Source organism: Bos javanicus, chromosome 2 (genome assembly GCF_032452875.1).
Source record: "Bos javanicus breed banteng chromosome 2, ARS-OSU_banteng_1.0, whole genome shotgun sequence".
Lineage (NCBI taxonomy): Eukaryota > Metazoa > Chordata > Mammalia > Artiodactyla > Bovidae > Bos > Bos javanicus.
This window is the reverse complement of record NC_083869.1, coordinates 118,412,762-118,433,403: the sequence shown is the minus strand read 5'-3', so window position 1 is coordinate 118,433,403 and position 20,642 is coordinate 118,412,762. Positions and strand designations below refer to the sequence as shown.

At 39.0% G+C, this 20,642-nt stretch overlaps 1 protein-coding gene across 24 annotated transcripts in view; it reads right to left on the bottom strand.

Moving 5' to 3' along the window:
- The window catches only part of LOC133230294 (nuclear body protein SP140-like protein), an 81,310-nt gene that overhangs the window by 12,779 nt on the left and 47,889 nt on the right, over positions 1–20,642 (bottom strand). For 17 of the 24 annotated variants that reach the window (XM_061387564.1, XM_061387612.1, XM_061387622.1 and 14 more), the window contains 7 exons: positions 19,917–20,030; positions 18,879–18,932; positions 8,436–8,492; positions 6,605–6,691; positions 2,662–2,730; positions 1,164–1,265; positions 950–1,054 (listed from right to left, as the gene is read on the bottom strand). In XM_061387564.1, coding sequence (XP_061243548.1) covers positions 950–1,054; positions 1,164–1,265; positions 2,662–2,730; positions 6,605–6,691; positions 8,436–8,492; positions 18,879–18,932; positions 19,917–20,030 — 588 coding nt within the window. The remainder of the gene's footprint in view (positions 1–949; positions 1,055–1,163; positions 1,266–2,661; positions 2,731–6,604; positions 6,692–8,435; positions 8,493–18,878; positions 18,933–19,916; positions 20,031–20,642) is intronic. The other 7 variants (XM_061387642.1, XM_061387676.1, XM_061387703.1 and 4 more) reach the window with 1 other exon arrangement.

Below are 20,642 nucleotides of genomic sequence, written 5' to 3'. Positions count from 1 at the left end.
TTCTCCAGGCAAGAGTACTGGAGTGGGTTGCCATTGCCTTCTCCAATTGATGAATAGCTAAACAAAATATGGTATATCTATACCATGGAATATTATATTATGTGGCAATAAGAAAGAATGAAGTACTAATAATGCCATTACATGGATGAACCTTGAAATTGTCATCATAAGAGAGAGAGCCAGTCACAAAATGGCACACATTACCTGATTCCATTTTACATGAAATACTGAGAATAGGCCAATTTATGGAGCAGAAAATAGATTAGCCAGTTCAGGGTTGGGTGGTGGGGTGAGTATGAGACTGGGCATTGATTACTAAGAGACATGGAGTTTCCTTTAGTGGGAAAGTATTCTGACAAAAATATTCTATAATTCGATTGTGGTGATAGTTACACCATCTTGTGAATATACAAACAAAATTCAACATTGAATTGTACACCCTGAGTGGTGAATTGTATCTCGGTTAAGTTGTTTACTAATACTTTATATCAATTATGTAAATTAATTCCTGACAGCTATACCATGAAGTAGGTTTTAATGATTTCTTTTTTAGATGAAGAATTTCAGGCTCAGAAAGGTCCCATTCTCTACTCAGATGAATCAGTTCCTCTTGGCACAGGAGAGGCTGGGACTCACGTTATCTGATTCTGAATTCTTTGCTGGTCCTCATTATATCAAGCACCTGCCCTGGTGATAGTCATCCCGAGGGAGAAAGGACATGAAGGTAGGGACTGAGAGCCTCGTCCCTTGTGGACATGTCTACGTGGGAATGAGCACCTAATGTGTGTGATTTCTTAAAGTATGAAAATATTAACCTAGGTATCCCTTCCTCCTTCTCAAGCGAAATGGTGGCCCCCATTCCTTCAACTATGTGTAATTCACATAGGTAATCCCATGACTTCTCAAGATTCCCTCAGATAGGCGTTGCATAGTAGACCTTAAAACTCACCGTGTTTCAATTTCTTCTTGTGTAACTTTCCCTTCACCTTACCACAGGTCACAGGAATTATCTGAGAGTGAAAATCCACACGTTCATATGTGTACTTTCTTTTCCCTGAAAGAGAAGATTCCTTCATGGTCTCATTTTCAGTTGCACCTGTACCACTTCTCCCATGTTGAGTTTGTTCTTATAAAGGTATGAAGGGATGTAGAAAGCTTTATACCACAAATCTCCAGAGTCAAGGGCTTCCCTGGTAGCTCAGTTGGTAAAGAATCCACCTGCAATGCAGGAGACATGGGTTTGATCCCTGGGTCAGAAAGAGCCCCTGGAGAAGAAAACGGCTACTCACTCCAGTATTCTTGCCTGGGAAATCCCATGGATAGGGAAGCCTGGCAGGCCACAGTCCACGGGGTCTCAAGAGTCAGACATAACTTAGTGACTAAACCACTACCACTAGAGTCAAAGCCTTTCTTCCAAGTGACATTTTCGATACATGACTACAGAATATCCACCTCTAACTCATCCCTCAAGTTTCACACAAAACTGAATGTGTTAGTAAAAAAATCAGGCTTCAATAAAACTGTTAGCTCCCAATCCAGTCAGCCTCACTGATTCTCATACAACAATGAAGCATATAGCTGCCTCATGTTCTGAAGGGAGCCATGGGACGTCCCTGGCAGTTTAACTGTTAAGACTCTATGCATGGGACACAGGTCCCATTCCCAGTCCTGGAACCAAGATCCCTCATGCCTCAAGGCCAAAAGGAAAAAAAAAAGTTCTTTCTTTCGTCACTGAAGGGAATCCTCCAACTATTTCACCACAGTTACGTAGCTGGAGCAAAATGAGAGCCTACTTGCATCTCTCTATGTCAGGTCTGGCTGAGTGAGCAGAGAGGGCAATGATGGGGGAACCTAGTGGAGGAGACGTCTGCCTTCTCTTTGTGTTCTCTGCTTTGTTTCACGCTTCTTTCTCATATCAGCACTCTCCTTAACTAAAAGAGGAGTTCAGGAAGCTCTAGAATAATCTGCAAGTTACATGGGGAGAGGGCTGCTGGAGACTGAGTCCACAGAAGCGGGGGTGAAAGGTCTTTGAATAAACTAGCTCAAGGAGGCTGTGTAACTGATCCTGACCCTGCAAGTCGATGTTTTAGAGCCATGGTGGGAGGAGGGGGAGCTGTCCATGGTCCAGTTTTGAGATAGTAGACTAGGAGACCTGGGATGGGCTGTGAAAGATGGCTGGCCTCATTCACCCTCTTAGTTTACAGATGAAGAAACTGAAGGGAAAGCAGTCAAGTGACAGGCCCAAGCCCACACAATCAGAAGAGGATGACAGACTTCTGACCACCACTCCAGGCTATCCATGGTGTGCAACCTCTGACTTTCTGTGTAGCAAGAGAAGGGCCGGTTAAATTATGTGTGGGTTGTGTATGTGCCCTTTATGTGCAAACAGACTATTTCCGGCTTAAAAGTGATCAGTTCAGTGGGGAGAACATCACTGTGATAGCCCTTGGACCCACGGGGTCTGGTTTAGATCTGTCACCAAGTTTCTTGTTTGTGAAATTATCTTTTTCATCCAGGCACATTTTGAACCAAATTGAAACTTTTCCTGTTAGTAAAGCTGCATAAAGCAATTAGGGAAATGGATTTATCAATAAAAACACAGTGCAAAACAGGAAATTAGCTGCCTAATTATTGAGACAATATTTCCTTTTTCTTCCTTACCTCTTGACTTAGCTCTTCTCTGTGGGATTCTGTCATTATGAGTAAAGCGGGGTCTGCCTCTCCTTTTCCCTGAGGAAATAGAAAAACAGAATCATACAGAATCAACACGCAGCTGCATTGCATCTATTAGTACTTTTCAGAATTTCCACTGAAATGTAATTTCCCAGAAGCCTATCTAATGCACAAAGAAAAATATATTCTTCCTAATCTTTTTTTTTTTTTTCTTCCTAATCTTTAAGCTACCAAGAATTAGATGGCAAGTTTTAGACTTATATTTTACTTTTCATTGTCACACATTAGTAAAACAAACAAGAAATTGATATCAGCATTTTACTTATATCCCAAGCAATCATGTGTTAACTGTTTAATGCACAATTAAGGGAAATGAGTTCTAGGAAACCCTATGGCAGGCTTTGCAGGTGAGACACATGTTACACACATCACCTGGAATGAAGCTGTTTGTACATTTAGTGTACAAATAGTGTTAGTAATGTAACCAAGAGTTTTGTCCACCTGAGCTTAGACAAAGATATTGGAATCTAAGAAACTAAGAAAGAGAAGAATGCTAACCAAGAGTCCTCCAAAACCTTGATTTCACATAGTAACTAAGAATGGACTCAGTAAATATTGCAGCAGAGACTGTCCTGCCATTTACAAGTTAATTGGCTGTGGATATGTATCTCAAAGTTTGCTATCATTCACATGTGCTTTATTTTCTAAGGTAGGAAGATAAATTCATTTCCTTCTTTCTGAGTTCAGTGCCCACCATCCAATGACCGCCATCTGGTGGGAAGGGTAATTCAGACTCCAAGAAGAAATATTTTCCAGGCTACTCCTTCCTAAGTGCAATAAACTCTAAGCAGATTATGAGCATATATCAGACCAGCAAAGTAAAAAGACTCTTTCCTTCAATCAAACCCAAAGTGGATCCAATGGTTGGCAGAATAATTTTACTTTCTGGTCTTAAGACTAAGCAGTTACTGAAAAGATTTTCAATTCCTCAAGATCAAAATGGCCCTATGGGACAAATCTTGATGATTAGACTTTATCAGAAGGTCTACAACTTACAACAACCTTGCAAGTGGTCACCTGTTATTATTTAACAGGATAATATGAGCTCAAGGAAGAGGCCTACAGAGATTTATAAACTTGTGTAAGAAAGTATTGGGTTGCCCGAAAAAGTTCGTCCAGGTTTTAAATGTACAGAAAACCTTGAATGAACTTTTTGGCCAATCCAATAGAATAAAAGTAATAGCCATGGGCCAGGGAGAACCACTAAAAAGGTAGAAATGGGGTTCTTAAAGAGGTGGGATTAATCTTTTGACTTCCTCTCACTTTCTCCCTCTGGAAGGTGGGTCCACCACACAGCAGAAGGCCATCCAGCCAGGTATGGCTCTCAAGGCTCTCCTCACCTCCTCGCTCACCCAAGGTGCCAAAGAAAGAAAGAAAGAAAGAAAGTGAAGTCGCTCAGTTGTGTCCAACTCTTTGTGACCTCATGGTCTGTAGCTTGCCAGTCTCCTTCATCTACAGGATTTTCCAGGCAAGAGTACTGGAGTGGGTTGCCATTTCCTCCTCCAGGGCATCTTCCTGATCCAGGGATCGAACCTGGATCTCCCGCATTGCAGGTAGACTCTTTACTGTATGAGCCACCAGGGAAGCCCTTAAGATGCCAAAGTGGTAGAATACTCTAGAAAACCAGGATATTTCTGGCCCTCTTTCTCATTCCTCCCTCCTCTTCTAAAGGTCCATGCTCACAGCCCAATGAGAAGAGATCAAGATATCTCATCCTTGCCTCTTCTGTATTCCAGCTCAGCTTGGCACTAAAGCTCTAATCACAACCTTAGACAGTCCAGCAACTGTAGAGCTCTTTCTTTCTCTCTGTCTGTCGCTCACTGGTTATGCCTTTCCTGGATAATGGGTGTGTTATAGTTGTGTGTGTGTGTGTGTGTGTGTGTGTGTAAGTCGCTTCAGTCAAGTCCTATTCTTTGTGACCCTATGGACTGTAGCCCACCAGGCTCCTCTGTCCATGGGATTCTCCAGGCAAGAATACTGGAGTGTGTTGCCAAGCTCTCCTCCAGGGGATCTTCCCCAGCTATGGATCGAACCCAAATCTTATGTCTCCTGCATTGGTAAGCGGATTTTTTACCACTCGCACCACCAGAGAAGCCATCAAATCTGTCAGCCTACTATCTGTAAGGAGAACAATAAAATATACTGCAGTCCATTCTAGTTTTTAGAGCTTCTAGTAAAAGGAAATTTTGAGCTTAAAACCCACTGCTTCATAATATAACACTACTGTATTTTACTTTCAAAACAGATTGGCTGATCAAGGCAGGATTTAACTATTTCTATGTCCCCAGGGTATAGTACCCATTTAATAACACTGAAGCTCTATAACAAGCCCTAATATATATTCTCGCAGTCAGGTTATAATCTAGGTCTATAGCCATACCACTCTGAACACATCTGATCCTACCTAATCTTGGAAGCTAAGCAAGGTCAGGCCTGGTTAGGACTTGGATGGGAGATTATAATCTAAAGTTATTATTATTTTTAATTGTTATGGTTAGTATTGGCTTCCTTGGTGGCTCAGTGGTAAAGAATCTGCTTGCAATGCATGAGATGTGGGTTCAATGCCTGGGCTGGGAAGATCCCTGGAGAAGGAAATGGCCGCCCACTCCAATGTTGCTGCCTTGGAAATCCCATGGACAGAGGAGCCTGGAAGGCTATGTCCATGTGGTCGCCAAAGAGTTGGACACAACTTAGAGACTAAACGGCAACCAACCAAACGGCTGGTATTAACCCCTAGAAGTAAATGTGACGATTTTTAATCTAATACTGTTTTCTCCAAATCTTAGTAGTACTAAGACCCAAAAGTTGAGAACAAATTACTAAGTGCCGAAAAGTATGACCAAGTGCCCCACTCTGTTCAGGACTAAGGGGCACCCAAGATGTGGGACTTAAAGCGGCAGAACTCGGAACGTCCTCAGCAAACCGGGTTGAGTTGGTCACCCTACTTCCGAGCAGGAAGATCCCCACATCCGAAGGCAATGGACTGAACCAGGTAGGTGACATCCAAAGTTTCAATGGAACAGGTTATGGAGGTACTAAATCTGCCTTCATATACAGACTATATTTCTTTCCCAAAACTTCAGGCTCATGGCCTGACCTCACCTCTTCCCTCACCACCAATTGATGAAAGCATCTCATGGAGAAAAGAGCTAGTGATTGTGGGCTTTTCTCCACAGTGTCAACTCACAGCTGTGCCTGCCGGGTAAGATGCTACCACATCTGATCTCTCCTCTCTCATCCACTTTCCTAATCCTGAATGACTCAGACTAGCAGTTCCTGAGCAGGAATAGAGCCAAGAGAGAGTGAGAAAAGACTGCAATTATGCCGCCTCTTCACCATAGGTATTTCAGACCAAGCTTACTCAGGAGGAAAGAGTGGAGGTGCTTTGAGTTGGAGAAAAAACTAGTCTTAATACAAGGCTAGAAAGGACCTTCAATAACTGGAACAGACTTTTATTCCTGTTAAAAGGGAACACGAAAGCTCTATGACCTGCTCCCAAATATGAAAAACCTAACTAATAGAAGATTGATTTGAAAGGGCAATGAAAGAATGAACTTGCTTTCTACTTACAATTTATAAAGTCTAACCATTTTAATAAACCAAACATGTGAGATAAAGGAATTTTTGTGAAAACAGATAAAACTAAGAGGAAAAAAAATTTAGATCCTGGGCAGATAAGAGCTATGATATAAATGCAAACAATTTATAAAGCTGGCTTCAAATGGGCTTGCTTTCTAGATTTCATGGTGGTCAAATTGACTGGTAAGCTTGAGTAGGAAAAAAAATGTGCGGGGGAGGATCTGTGTTCCTCAAAAGCATAGCAAAATTTCTATTGATCCTTCAGGGCAAAATAGAAGTGTCACAGTCTTACTCCTGATCTTGGCAGGTTTCTGCAGACTCATTTTCACCTTCTTTCCACGTGGGGCCGGTTGGCCAGCAGCTTTGCTGTTGTCTAGGGCTAGGCAGGGGGAAATACAGAGTTAAACACAAAACAGCTGACATGTGAGATGAAAAGCAAGTGAGAAATGTTACGAGAGAGAGTACAAGACAGTGGGGAAAATGCCAATTAGGAGCCAGAAACCCATGAAAATCCATTTAACTCTCTCTGTCTCTTCCTCCATAACATAGATCTGCTACTCTTATTCCGTCTCATCACAGAGTTGTTGTGAAGGTCAAGTGTTAAAGTTTTTCAAAAGTGTTCTATAAGTTGTATATTACAAGCTACCATACCTTATGGCTGTCTAATTGTAAAAATACATTAAAACGTATCAATCTACTATTGACCGTGTGTTGAAAACAAAAAGTTCAATTCAGAAGTATCCAAAAAGAAAAGCAACGGGTAATGGTTTTAATTCTGAACCCCCCTGAACTGTGCACTCAGACAAGAAAGAAAGTTATGGCAAGGGATCTCAAGCAGGTGTCCAGAGCATTTTTTATTTATGAGGGATGACTTTTAAATTGTGTACAAGATTTCACTACACTTAGGGGAAAATGTGGTTTAGAATTGATCTGTGGACACAAAGACCTAAGTGAAAATGTTAAAAGGATTAAATACAGATATTTAGTGTTTTGAAAATAAATCATTCTTAAAATGGATGCAACCACTTTTTTTTTTCTTTTTGAACAATATTATACACATTCACTAATAGGGCAGCCATGGAAATTGGCAAGAACATAAGATATATAGATTGGTGACAAATAATAAATTTTCACTGGACTCTACATAGACCTACTGACTCAAATATTGGAAATCAGGGACTTCCCTGGCAGTCCAGTAGTTAAGACTTCAAGCTTATAATGCAGTGGGTGTGGGTTTGATCCCTGGTCAGGGGAGCAAGATCCCATATGACACAGGGTGTGGCCAAAAAAAGCCTTGGAAATCACATGGAAAATGAAGTCTAGTCCTCATTGTCTAGAGAAAGAGTGTTCCTTAAACTGCTACTAAGATAAATAAGATTTCATGGGTCTGATGAGAAGTAATACATATACGTTACTGAAAACTCAGAAAATAAAAATGGCTTCAAATATCACCATCTGGAGAAAGCCACAGTTACCTTGTTCAAAGATATCCTGTTAGACCTTTATTTTTGCATATTTTGCTGTTTAAATGACACTTCCATTACAATAATTGAACATGTTTAATATTTTGAATTTATACATATAACTTTAAAAAACATAAAACTAGAAACATCACCTATATTCCAATGACTACTGCATATGTTCTTCTGGATGTACTGACATTAATTTTTCCATGTATCTATATCTGTCTCTCCCTCTATATATAGATTGATAAATATGTATAAATAAGGATTTATAGAGGTATAAAAACACATAATGCTTATACATATATTTAACACACACACTTGCACACACATACACATATAGTCTGCTTTGTTCATTTAGGCTTCTTTGGAACATCTCTCCAAATTAATAATAATTTCTTGACCTAGGAAAGAAGCCATATATTGAGGACAGCAGTGTCTGTACTATTTAGCTCTGCACTACTGCGCACGTGAACTAGAAACTGTTTTGTTGAAGCCAACATATATGGCAGTCTCTTTGTTACAGTGTCCTGGCCTGTATCCTAACTGACACATTAGCTAGAAAACTATTATTGTCCTCAAGAGACTGAAGGCTGCAAGAATACAGGAAGCAGGGCCTTATGAACTAAACAGGTGTGACTACTTCACTTCACTGCTTACCTTTTCGATGTACATTTCTCCTTGGTCTTCTTGTCCAGGAATGTCCTTTCTTTTTTTCTTAAAAAAATTATAAAGTTAATTACTTAGAGCTGTAAATATAATTTTCAAAAACTTATATATCAGTAATTTTCAAGTATTTTTTGAGACATTAGTTCACAAGACTGGGGCAAACTTCTTAACTCCCAGTGTAGCAGTGTGAGGTTGATTCTGAGCTATATTTCACTCTGGGAGACTATAGGAGATGATCCTTTTTTGAAAATTTTTTTAAAAATTAGAAAATAAACTTCCACTGGTGCCTTAGACTGAATGATTATTGCTGTGGTTATATATCAGTTTATTCCCTTTTCAAGTATTTTCATGTAAATTCAAATGTGCACATGGATAATATACTGTGCCCAATTCAGGAGGCATTCTCAACTTTGATGTGGAGAGTTGCCATTAAATAATCTCTGTACTCTTGCAGTTGTAACAAAACCCTCTCACTTATATTTAATATAATGCCTGAGCGACTATAATGCCCAGGTGCCTGATCTGCCTGGTGGTCCAGTGGCTAAGACTCCACGCTCCCAATGCAGGGGACCCGGGTTTGATCCTTGGTCAGGGAACTAGATGCCACAACTAAAGACCCTACATGCTGCAATGAAGATCAGAGATCCCGAGAGCCACAACTAAGACCTAATGCAGCCAAATAAACAAATATTTTTTAAAAATACAGCACCTGAAATTACCAGAGGAAATTAAGGAACCACACGGGGTTTTGTGTTGGGTTTTGCTTTCCCGTGAGAGATGTGAAAATGTGTGAACGTGAGACCATTGGTCTTGGGTAAGTAGTTCAGTCCTGACTTACAAGGCAGGAAGGACCAAAAAGCCTTGCTCTTCAAATGGAAATGGTATATTCAGGAATGCTGGCGTTCAACCCCACTCCTGGGCATATACCCAGAAAAGACGAAAACTCTAATTCAAAAAGACACAGTGTTCATAGCAGCACTATTTACAATAGCCAAGACTTGAAAGCAACCTAAGTGTGCATCAAGAGATGAATGGATTAAGAAGTGATATATATACATATATAGTAATATACATAGATATAATGGAATATTACTTATCCGTAACAAAGAATGAAATAATGACACTTGGCAGCAACATGGATGGACTAGAGATTGTCATACTAAGTGTAGTAAGTCAGAGAAAGACAAATATCATATGCTATCACTTACATGTGGAATCTAAAAACCGGATACAAATGAACTTATTTATAAGACAGAAATATACTCATAGACATAAAAAACAAACTTATGGTTACTTATGGGATTAACAGATACTATTATATACAAAATAGATAAACAGCAAGGATTTACTGTATAGCACAGGGAACTCTACTCAACATCTATAACGGAAAAGAATATTCTTATATTATCTGAAATATATATAACTGAATCACTTTGCTGTACACCTGAAACTAACACAATACTGTAAATCAACTATAATCAATTAAAGGAAAGAATGCAGGGACTTTGCCAGAAGCACCTCGGCTTTGTACTCTACTTCACAGCCTAAAGGAAATCTCAGCCTCGTTGGGGTCTTCAGTTCCCCAAGACTCCCCGGAGGCTTGGTGCCCTGGCGTGTGGCTAAGCTGACAACCGAAGTGCACTGGGCTGCTGTCTCAGAGCCAGGCTGGCAGAACCAAAGTGGCTGTGGTCATTCCTCTGGCCGGAGGAAATCAGATGACTCGGTTCCTCCACGTAAGTACACTCTTGGTCTGCCATGTGGAGAACTACAGACTCTGGCAGAGTGGGAACACCAGTCTCCGGGCCAGTGATGGTGGAAATGAACTGTGGCGTGATTGACCTGCCCAGGCCCCTCAGGGAAATTCCCAGATGCCTGATCTCTACCAACAGAGGCTGACACCATGATTTTGATGCCAGCGTTATGGTTGACAGTCAGGCTCATGACTCCTGACCCATTTGTTTCACATGAGGGGAGCCACGTTTAAGGGGTTATGCCTCTGCCTGCTCCTGGCCGATTCTGGCCACACCACACACCCTACAAACTCAAGGGTATCTTGAGCCCAGCTCCCTGGACCACTGCGCTCTGATAAAGATGCGCCCTCTATCAAAAAATCTCTTTACACTATATTGACTCTGGCCCACATCCCTCATCTCCTCCTGTCCACACACCTCTATAAGGCTCTTTGGTTACTGCTGTCTCAGACCCAGGCTGGCAGAACCAAAGTGGCTGTGGTCACTCAGAGCCAGGCCCCTCAGGGAAATTCCCAGATGCCTGATCTCTACCAACAGAGGCTGACACCATGATTTTGATGCCAGCGTTACGGCAGCTGTCCTCAGAAAGGGCTCAGCTCCTTCCTGGATAATGATCAGGACAAAGGCGCTGACGGATTAATGCGGTTAAACATGTCAGTTCTGAAAACTCAGGATTCTGTTCCAACACTCTAGAGCACAATGCCTCATTCTTTCCCCAACAAGCCTGGAAGGCACAGCCTACATTGGTTGGATTAATCGGGATGGCTGATGGAGTGTTATCTCCTTGGGGAAATTTGCCAGAATCTGATGGGTAAGATGGGGCTTCCCCAGTGGCTCAGGGGTAAAGAATCTGTTTGCAATGCAGGAGTCACAGGAGTCGCAAGGTCGATCCCTGTGTTGGGAAGATCCCCTGGAGGAGGGCATGGCAACCCACTCTAGCACTCTTGCCTGGAGGATCCCATGGACAGAGAAGCCTGGTGGGCTACAGTCCGTGGGGTTGCAAAGAGTCTGACACGACTGAAGCGACTTAGCGTGCACATATGCATGCTGTGTGAGGTGAATTTGTTGTGGGGGTGGGGATTCTCTGTGGTATTTCCACACACCTCAGTCTTTCCAAGGATGTTTGAACAAACAGCTTTGCAAGCTAGAGATAATGTAGCCTTCCAGGTCAGAGGGCAGATTTGTTTCCTAACCGATAACAAAACAGAGAAGGTCTCCCTCCTTAGAAGTATTCCAAGATAGTAAACTTCGCTTCAATTCCAGCTAATAAGATAATGTCTTGGATAAGTTCTGTGCAGTTTCGCTGGTAGCCCCTTTCTAAGGTTAGACAGCACCACTGATTCAATGGACATGAATCTGAGCAAACTCCAAGAGATAGTGGAGGACAGAGGAGCCTGGCATGCTGCAGCCCATGGGGTCGCAAAGAGTCAGACACAGCTTAGCGACTGCACAACAACAAACCCTTCCAAGGCTGGGGGGTATTCTTCAGCTTGGGCACAGCTTGTGTGTGCCATACTACTAACTCCTCAGTGGCTTTAGGGAGATGAAAAAAATTGAGCACCTATTCTGTATCTTAGCAATTTCATTTATAGGAATTTATACGAGCGTTATAAAGACGTAGAGCCACTGAAAGATTTCTACAACAGTGTTCATTGCAGCTTTTTCACATTAGCCAAAAACTGGAAACACTAGTGATCTCCATCAGAAGGAGAGAGTATATATACAAAATATGGTATAGTCATACAATGTAACTTACTTTGTCACAAACTGATACAAACTACTTATACATTCAACAATATGGATAAATCTCAAAAACACTCTGCTGAGTGGAATAGACTTCTACCAAAAGAGAATATGCTCCAAAATCACATATCATGTTGATGTATGGCCGCCGCCGCTAAGTCGCTTCAGTCGTGTCCGACTCTGTGCGACCCCATAGACGACAGCCCACCAGGCTCCCCGTCCCTGGGATTCTCCAGGCAAGAACACTGGAGTGGGTTGCCATTTCCTTCTCCAATGCATGAAAGTGAAAAGTAAAAGTGAGTTGTGTCTGACTCTTAGTGACCCCATGGACTGCAGCCCACCAGCCTCCTCCATCCATGGGATTTTCCAGGCAAGAGTACTGGAGTGGGGTGCCATTGCCTTCTCCATGATGTATGGCAGAAACCAGCAAAATATTATGAAGCAAATATCTTGCAACAAAAAATTTTCTTTAAAAAGAAGACAAAATAAGATGATGGGTCCTACTGCAAAATATTTCTGCCTTCATGCATGCTAATATCTGAAATGCTACCACTGAATTTTAGCCTTTGTGAAAAATATCACACCACCCCTAAAGTCTTTTGTGGGGGGCGGAAACAAAATATCCTGGAAACAATAAAACATTGTAACAAAAAAATAAAGTTTTAAGGCAAGCCAAATTATCATCTTCAAAAAAAGAAGAAGAATGGTTGTCACTGATGAGTAAGGGGTAAGGATATCCCAGAAAGAGCTTAAGGGTTGTTTCCAGGGTGATGGCCATGTTCTGTATCCTGATAAGGATTTGGATAATATGGGAGAACTGAATCTATTAAAACTCATCAATGGTACACTTAGTATTTGTACATTTTATTATACACTTTATTTCAAAAGAAAAAAATTAAAGAACTACAAATAAATATGGAACTCTGGTTAATGATGTACATATTAAAGTATTTGGGGGAAAGAGTACTGACATCTGTATCTTTGAAATGTTTCAGATTTGAAGATGGCTTAGTGGATGTAAGGAAATGGATAAATTGAAAGAAATGTGATAAAGCAAGAACAGTACAATGTCAATTGTGAATCTATATTAAAGTATTCTGGTGTATACTATAAAATTCTCCCAAGTTTTCTCTAAATTTAAATTTTCCATGACTCAGTGTTGGAGAAAGAACTTTTAGAGAGAAAGCACAGATTATTTACCAAGAAATGACAATCACAACAAGAGAAATTTTCATTAGTCACAAAACAGATTCTAGAAGACAATGTAGTAAACACTTTATTGTACTGATGAAAAATAAATGTCAACCTAGAATTGTTAACTTCATGAAAAAAATTCTATTAAAATAAAGACAAATTTGCACATACAACACTTGAAAAATTTACCACTTATAGGGCTTCCCTGAAAGCTCAGTTGGTAAAGAATTCCCCTGCAATGCAGGAGTCCCTGATTCAATTCCTGGGTTGGAAAGTCCCCTGGAGAAGGGAAAGGCTACCCACTCCAGTATTCTGGCCTGGAGAATTCCATGGACTGCATAGTCCATGGGGTCACAAAGAGTCAGACACAACTGAGCAATTTTCACTTTCACAGACCATTCACTAAAAGAACTAAATGATTTATTTCAGCTAGACAAAAAGCAAAATCAAAGAAAAGAAACAGTGGTGAGTACGTAAAATGACTTTTAAGTGTTTAAATAGATGTCAACTGCAAAAATCATAATAGTCTCCAAATTATAATTAAAAGAAAATTTAAAATAAAATGTTAAATAATAGCTAAATAGTAGAGATGGATGGTCAGTCTTCAGTGAATCCATGCTAAGATCCTTGTCATCTTTGGGGGATGGGATATGGTCAAAAAGATTACAGAAATTTCATCTCTAATCTCTAAACCAGCAGAGAAAAAAGATGGAATATAGAATTCTATCTCAATCCATCTGAGTGTAGGAAAGAGACACAAAAACACAGAAAAATAAAAATGAACAGTGATATACAAGTTGATGTATATCAGGAATCAGAACAAATGTAAACAAATAAAATTTAACTATTAAACGGTTAGGATTTAAAAAAAGATCAGAGAAGATTAGAAGAAGCTAAGTGTTGTTAAAAGAGGCATAAAACAAAGCTGCAAAAATGGGCTTAACATAAAAGAAGTAAAAAGCACCAAAAAGCATAAAACATTAAAGTTCACATTACACTATCAGCACCCAGAAAAAGAGATTTTAATATTAAAAGCATTAGTAGGGATAAAGAGAAACACTGTATAACAATAAATGGAAAAGATTCATTAAGTCATATAGTCATGAATACCATCAAAATATTTAAAGTAAAACAATAGACTAGTGAGGAGTCAAATACACAGAGTCATGTGGGAGCGTTTACCACACTTAAATACAAACCTGATGGAACAAATACAGCCTAATTTAGGAGATGCAAGAATTAAACAACAAAGTTGTATTTAATAAAGACTATGTAAATGGGAAGAAACCAGACCCCAACAAATAGTTCAAATACAATTTTTAAGTGTCAGAGAACATTCACAAAGATTGACCATAAATTAGGATGCAAAGGAGCCTTCAACAAATTCTAAAGAATTGATGAGGTCAGTCTGTTAAAACTTACCCAGTCATACCTTAACAGTGATAAATACTATTATATGAAATTATAGGTCAATAAAGCTATCTAGGAAAGTAAAAATTGGCAAGATCTATTTACAAAAGCTAAAACTTTGTTGAAGAACATACAAGATGACCTGAATAAGTGAAGAGCTCATGCTCCTTGTAAAAACCTCAACTCTACCCAAACTAATCTCCAAATTCAATATATTTTCAAAGTTCCAATGCAGTTGTGGTGGTGTGGGGAGGAGATCTTGACTGATTCTAAAGTTTATGCATAATGAGTGAGCCAGATTAATCAGACTTCTGAAATCCCCTTTTCTGTTGCTCCTCACTATATTTTTTACTTTTTTCTTTGAAAAAAAATATATATATCAAGTAGGAATAGAAAATTTTACTTTAAAATATTATAATTAAACCAACTTGGTACCACATTAAAACTAAATAGACCAGCATCTCAGAGTAGAATCAGACACAGATCCATGAACACAGAAAAGATGCAAAAGGGCATTCAAATCATGAAGGAAATAGTGTTGGCATCCACTGGCACATGAAAAGATGTTCAACATCCCTGATCTTCAGAGAAATGCAAATCAAAACCATCTCGCACCTGTCAGAATGGCTCTCATCCGAAAGAACACAAATAGCAAGTGAGCAAAAGCATGGAGAAAAGGGAAACTTCACACACTATGATAGGAATGCAAGTTGGTGCAGCCACTGTGGAAAAAACCGTGTTGGGGTTTTTCAGAAAACTAAGCATAGAATTACCATATGACACAGCAGTCCCACTCCTGAATGTATAACCAAAAAACACAAAAACACTAATTTGAAAAGATACATGTACCCTAATATTCATAGCAGCACTTTTATAATTGCCAAGAAATGGAAGCAGTGTAAGTGTCCTTCAAGACACGAATGGGAAAAGAAGATGTGGTAGACAGATAGATAGACATAGACAGATACATATGGAATATTACTCAGCCATAAAAAAGAATGAAAATTTTTCCATTTGTGTCAACGTGGATGGATTTGAAGGGAATTATGCTAGGTGAAATAAGTCAGATAGAGAAAGGCAAATACTGTATGATATAACTTCTATCTGGAACCTTAAAAATACAACGAACTAGCGAATATAACAAAAATGAAGCAGACTCACAGATAAAGAGAATAAACTAATGCTTACCAGTGAGGAGAAGTAAGAGGGGAGGGGCAAATTAGGTGCAGAGAATTAAGAGATATGAACTACTAGGTATACAATAAGCTATAAGAATATATTGTATATCATGGGGAATATAGCAAATATTTTATAATAACCATAAATGGAGTATAACCTTCAAAATTATATACCTATAACATATAATATTGTACATTAGCATATTTCAATTTTTTAAAAAGTTGGTGTTACTCCCTGTAATTACTATTTCACATTACACACAAAGAGGTGAGTCTTTTATGAATAATAAATTTAAACATTTAAAAGTATTAAGTACGTCAAATATTTTAGAAGCATATATAAGTATTTTTAAAATTTCAAGTTGGAAAACATCTTTATATATTGTAAACAAAACCTAGATGCCATAAAGGAAAATCCTGATAGATCTTACTATATAAAATTTCAAATTTCTCTAGGACAAAATATGTTATAAACAAACCTAAGAGAATAACATCAAATGAAATAAAATACTAACAGTATACATAGGCAAAGTTTAATGTATATATAAATATTCCTATGTTTGTTCAGTATGGTTTAAAAAAGATAGCAATACTGGTAAGGCATACACATTATCCATTTTTAGAAGAAGGAAAATAAATAACCAATAACAAATGAAAAATGCTCAACCACAATAAAAATGAGAGCAATGCAAATTAAAGCAGAATAAAAGAAAACTTTTTACAGTTACATTGGCAAACTGTTAAATGTTTATAATCTCTTGTGCACGACATACTGATTTTAAAGTAAGGGAAATGTAACAGTATAAATAGATTTATGATATAATGTGTTAGTGTATGATGTAAATATCTCAAAACATGCACAGAAAAATCTGGAAAAATACATATCAATCAAAATTTATACGGATCATATATTTTAAAATTTTGAAAACAACAAGGTTTGAAAAACTATAAATTGCTATTTTAAAAAATGTAACTTAATGATATAAAGGTGAAACTCAGGATTTTTGTTTGTTTGTTTCTGTTTTGTCTTATGAAGAATATTAGTTCTCTATTGTTACTATTATAAATTACCATACACTTCTTGGCTTAAAGCAACACAAATGTTTTATCTTGCAGTTTGGAAGATCAGGAATCTGACACAAGTCTCACTGAGCTAAAATCAAGGCATCTAGAGACTTTGTTTCTTTCTGGAAGCTGTAGGGGATATTTGATTTCTTTACCTTTTCAAGCTTCTGAAGGCTGCCCACATTTCTTGGCTCATTGCTCCCTGCCTTATTCTCCAAAGCCATTCACACTGTATCTCCTTTGACCATTATTCTATAGTCACATATCCCTCTCTCCATAGCAGAAAAGTTTTCTGATTTTAAGGACCCATGTGACTTGATTGGGGCCACCCAGATAATCTAGAAAAATCTCCCCATCTAAAAATCTTTAATTTAATCACACCACCAGTGTCTCTTCTGCCAGGTAAAGTAACAGATTACAGGCTCTAAGGACTAGAACAAGGACATCTCTGTTTCTGTTGGTATAAATGTCTTAAGAATCTTCTATATCTCCCATATATGTCATGAGAATCTCATCCATTAGACGAGCGTCTCCTCCACAAATCTTTCTTGTAGACTCACATATCCATTTTTCACTTCTGCTGCGATGGCTGAGGGTACCTATGGGTCACAAACTTAATCTCTTTGAAGAACAATTTGTGTGACTGAATACTTTGATGTTTCACTGCTTCTGGGACATTCGCAAAAAGTTAAATAGTGACACTCCTGGTTGTTGCTGCAGAGCATGTTTTCCTGACAGTGACTCTCCTAACTTTAGCATTTTTGCAATCTGAATAGGCTAAAAAAATTTTAAATCATCAAGTCCTGATTCCTTTTGTTTAGCAGCTCTTCCCTTGACTTACCTCTTTCCTTTCGCAGTTTACTCTAAGCAGCAACATGAAACCAGCTGCACCTTTTGTAATTAGGAATCTTAGCTATATATCCAAAAAATTCTGCTTTCCACATAACTGCAGGATTTAATTTTGCTGAGCTTTCTGCCACTAAATAGTAAGGATTCCCTTTCATTTTCAAAAACACGTTCCTTATTTCCTTCATGACACCTTTAGCCTCCATATTGCTGCTGCTGCTGCTGCTGCTAAGTCACTTCAGTCGTGTCCGACTCTGTGCGACCCCATAGACGGCAGCCCACCAGGCTCCCCCGTCCCTGGGATTCTCCAGGCAAGAACACTGGAGTGGGTTGCCATTTCCTTCTCCAACGCATGAAAGTGAAAAGTGAAAGTGAAGTCGCTCAGTCGTGCCCGACTCTTAGCGACCCAACAGCCTTTTCATAATGATTTACATATTCTCCAAAACGACATAGATTTTTCCTACCATGCTCTTCACTTCCAAGTCCTCACAAGCAGTCTTTAGCACCACATTTCTACTAACTATTCAAAGCAATCTAGACATTTTTTATTGTTCTACTTAAAATTCTTATTACCCAAATTCCCTCTGCCCGTTGCCCAAATTCAAAGCCACTTCCACATTTTTAGGAATGAATTTTGGCTGCATCCCACTTCCAATAACCAAAATCCATCTTACTCTTTTATTGGTACCATAGCAAATGACCACAAATTTAGTGGCTTAAAACAGTTCATTATCTTATAGTTATGTTGGTTAGAAGTCTGACAAGGGTCACTCTGGGTTAAAATCAAGGTTTCAGTAGGGCTTCATTCCTGTCTGGAGGCTGTAGAGGGAAATCTCTTTCCTTTCCTTTCTCACTTTGTTAACAGAAGCCATCAATATTCCTTATTCTTTCCTTCCATCTGCAAAGCTAGCAATATTGCATCTCTCTGTGACTGTCTTCCATAATCACTTCTTCCTCTCTTCACAGTCAGGAACAGTTCTTCATATTTTAAGGCCCTCTTGATGATACTGAGTGCACCCAGAAAATGCAGGATAATCTCCAATGTCAAGGTCCTGATCTTAATCATATGTATAAAATCCCTTTTGCCACATAAGATAACAGATTACAGGTTCCAGAGATTAGGATATAGACACCTTTATGGGGTTTTCATATTATTAACACATTATTATAAATAATAATAATAATGAAACTGGCATTAAAAACTCCTTTTTAGTATCAAAAGCAAATAAAATTGCATGCACTCTTACTTCTTCTCTTCTTGGGTTTTCTCACAGTAGAGTTGTTCCCAAGATCTACCGTATCTAGAAAAAAACACAAGATGTGGAAACAAAAATAAATAAATAAAAGTTACAAATCTTAAGATGATTCATACTGCAGAAGGCTTGAATTTATAAAGACATTTGGGTTATTATCTCTCTTTCTCGTAAAGGAATCAAACCTACTGAATCGAGACATGGGAGCCCCGGACCCTGGGTCTTCCATTATTTCTTAATGGGACTTTGAAAAACATTCTTCAATATCTATAAATTTCAGTTTACTCAGGGATATTTGTCTAGTCCTTAAGAATTTTGTTAGGATGAAATAAGACCTTATATGCAAAAGTGAATAGTATCACTATATAAACAAGTGACATGCTGGAGAACATTTATCAAACCTATGTGCTGGGTTAAGAATAGTTAATCTGAAGTCTTTCCTTCTGACAATTAAGTGGCAGGAGTAGCTATCTTTTGAGACCTTTCTAAGATTGTGACAAAATGACAGTGTTACCTATTAATGGACATACACTTGACTTTCTTGGGTGACAGGGATAGAAATCACTGGAAATCACAAAGCTTTGTTAGTAATACACTGATGTAATAAACAATAAACTGCCACTTTAAAGAGTGTATTTCTCTTTGCACCACCATGGACTGTAGCCTGCCAGGCAAGAAAACTAGAGTGGGTTGGCATTCCCTTCTCTGGGGGATCTTCCCAACATAGGGATCAAATCCATGTTGCCTGCATTGCTGGCAGATTCTTACCATTTGAGCCACCAGGGAAGCCCAATTAATATATCAACCATGTATAATCAACACGGGCCATCCCTTAAACACAATTTTATAATGATCTCTTGCTTCCCTGCTAGTCCCAAAAGGATCAGGTCAAGCAAATGCAGAGATCAGGATACTGGGATAGACTGGAAGCCAGCCATATTCCTTATTCCTTCCTTCCATCTGCCACCACCCTACCTAGGTCTGTGTTGCCAGTGGAGCCACCCCCATCTCACCACCCTCAGGTAGCCTTACCTAACATGTCATCAGCTTGCATACTTTCAGTTCTTCCTTCTGGATCTCTGGGCACATCTTTCGAGAAGCACATCACACAGGAGCACTTATTTCCAAACGTTGGTAGCTCTGTACCTGGGTCAAAATCAAGGCTTATGAAGATTTTTTATTTCCCCAATGATCCTCTTTTCTGAACCCCTTTTTGTTGATCCCCCTTTTCTACTTCTTCCTCTGATTTTCCATACATCTAACTCTTTCTTTAAGTCTCCCTGTTTCCCTTTCTTATCTCTTTATCTTTACCAGAACTTTGTTTCTGTTTTTTTTTTTTTAATTCATAATTACTTTGGCTATCATAGGATAGTGGGCTAGAACCTAGCTCCTCTGAATCTTCTTCTGTATTCATCTGGAGAGTTTCTAGTCTGCCAGATACTGAAGGGAAACAAGAACATTACAGATCCTAAGACAGTGATTAAGATACAGTTCCTGGTGCTTTCATGCTGCACACTGATATTCTGAGCTAAGATAAACTGCTTTCTGGAAAAAAGTACATCTGCTCCAATAATCACACCTGAGGTCCAATAGAACCATGTTTTTTCCCATCTTTTGTACCTCATTCTGCTTTCTCTTTAGCTAACAAAGGTTTGTCTAGTTAAGGCTGTGGTTTTTCCTGTAGTCATGTATGGATGTGAGAGTTGGACTATAAAGAAAGCTGAGCACCAAAGAACTGATGCTTTTGAACTGTGGTGT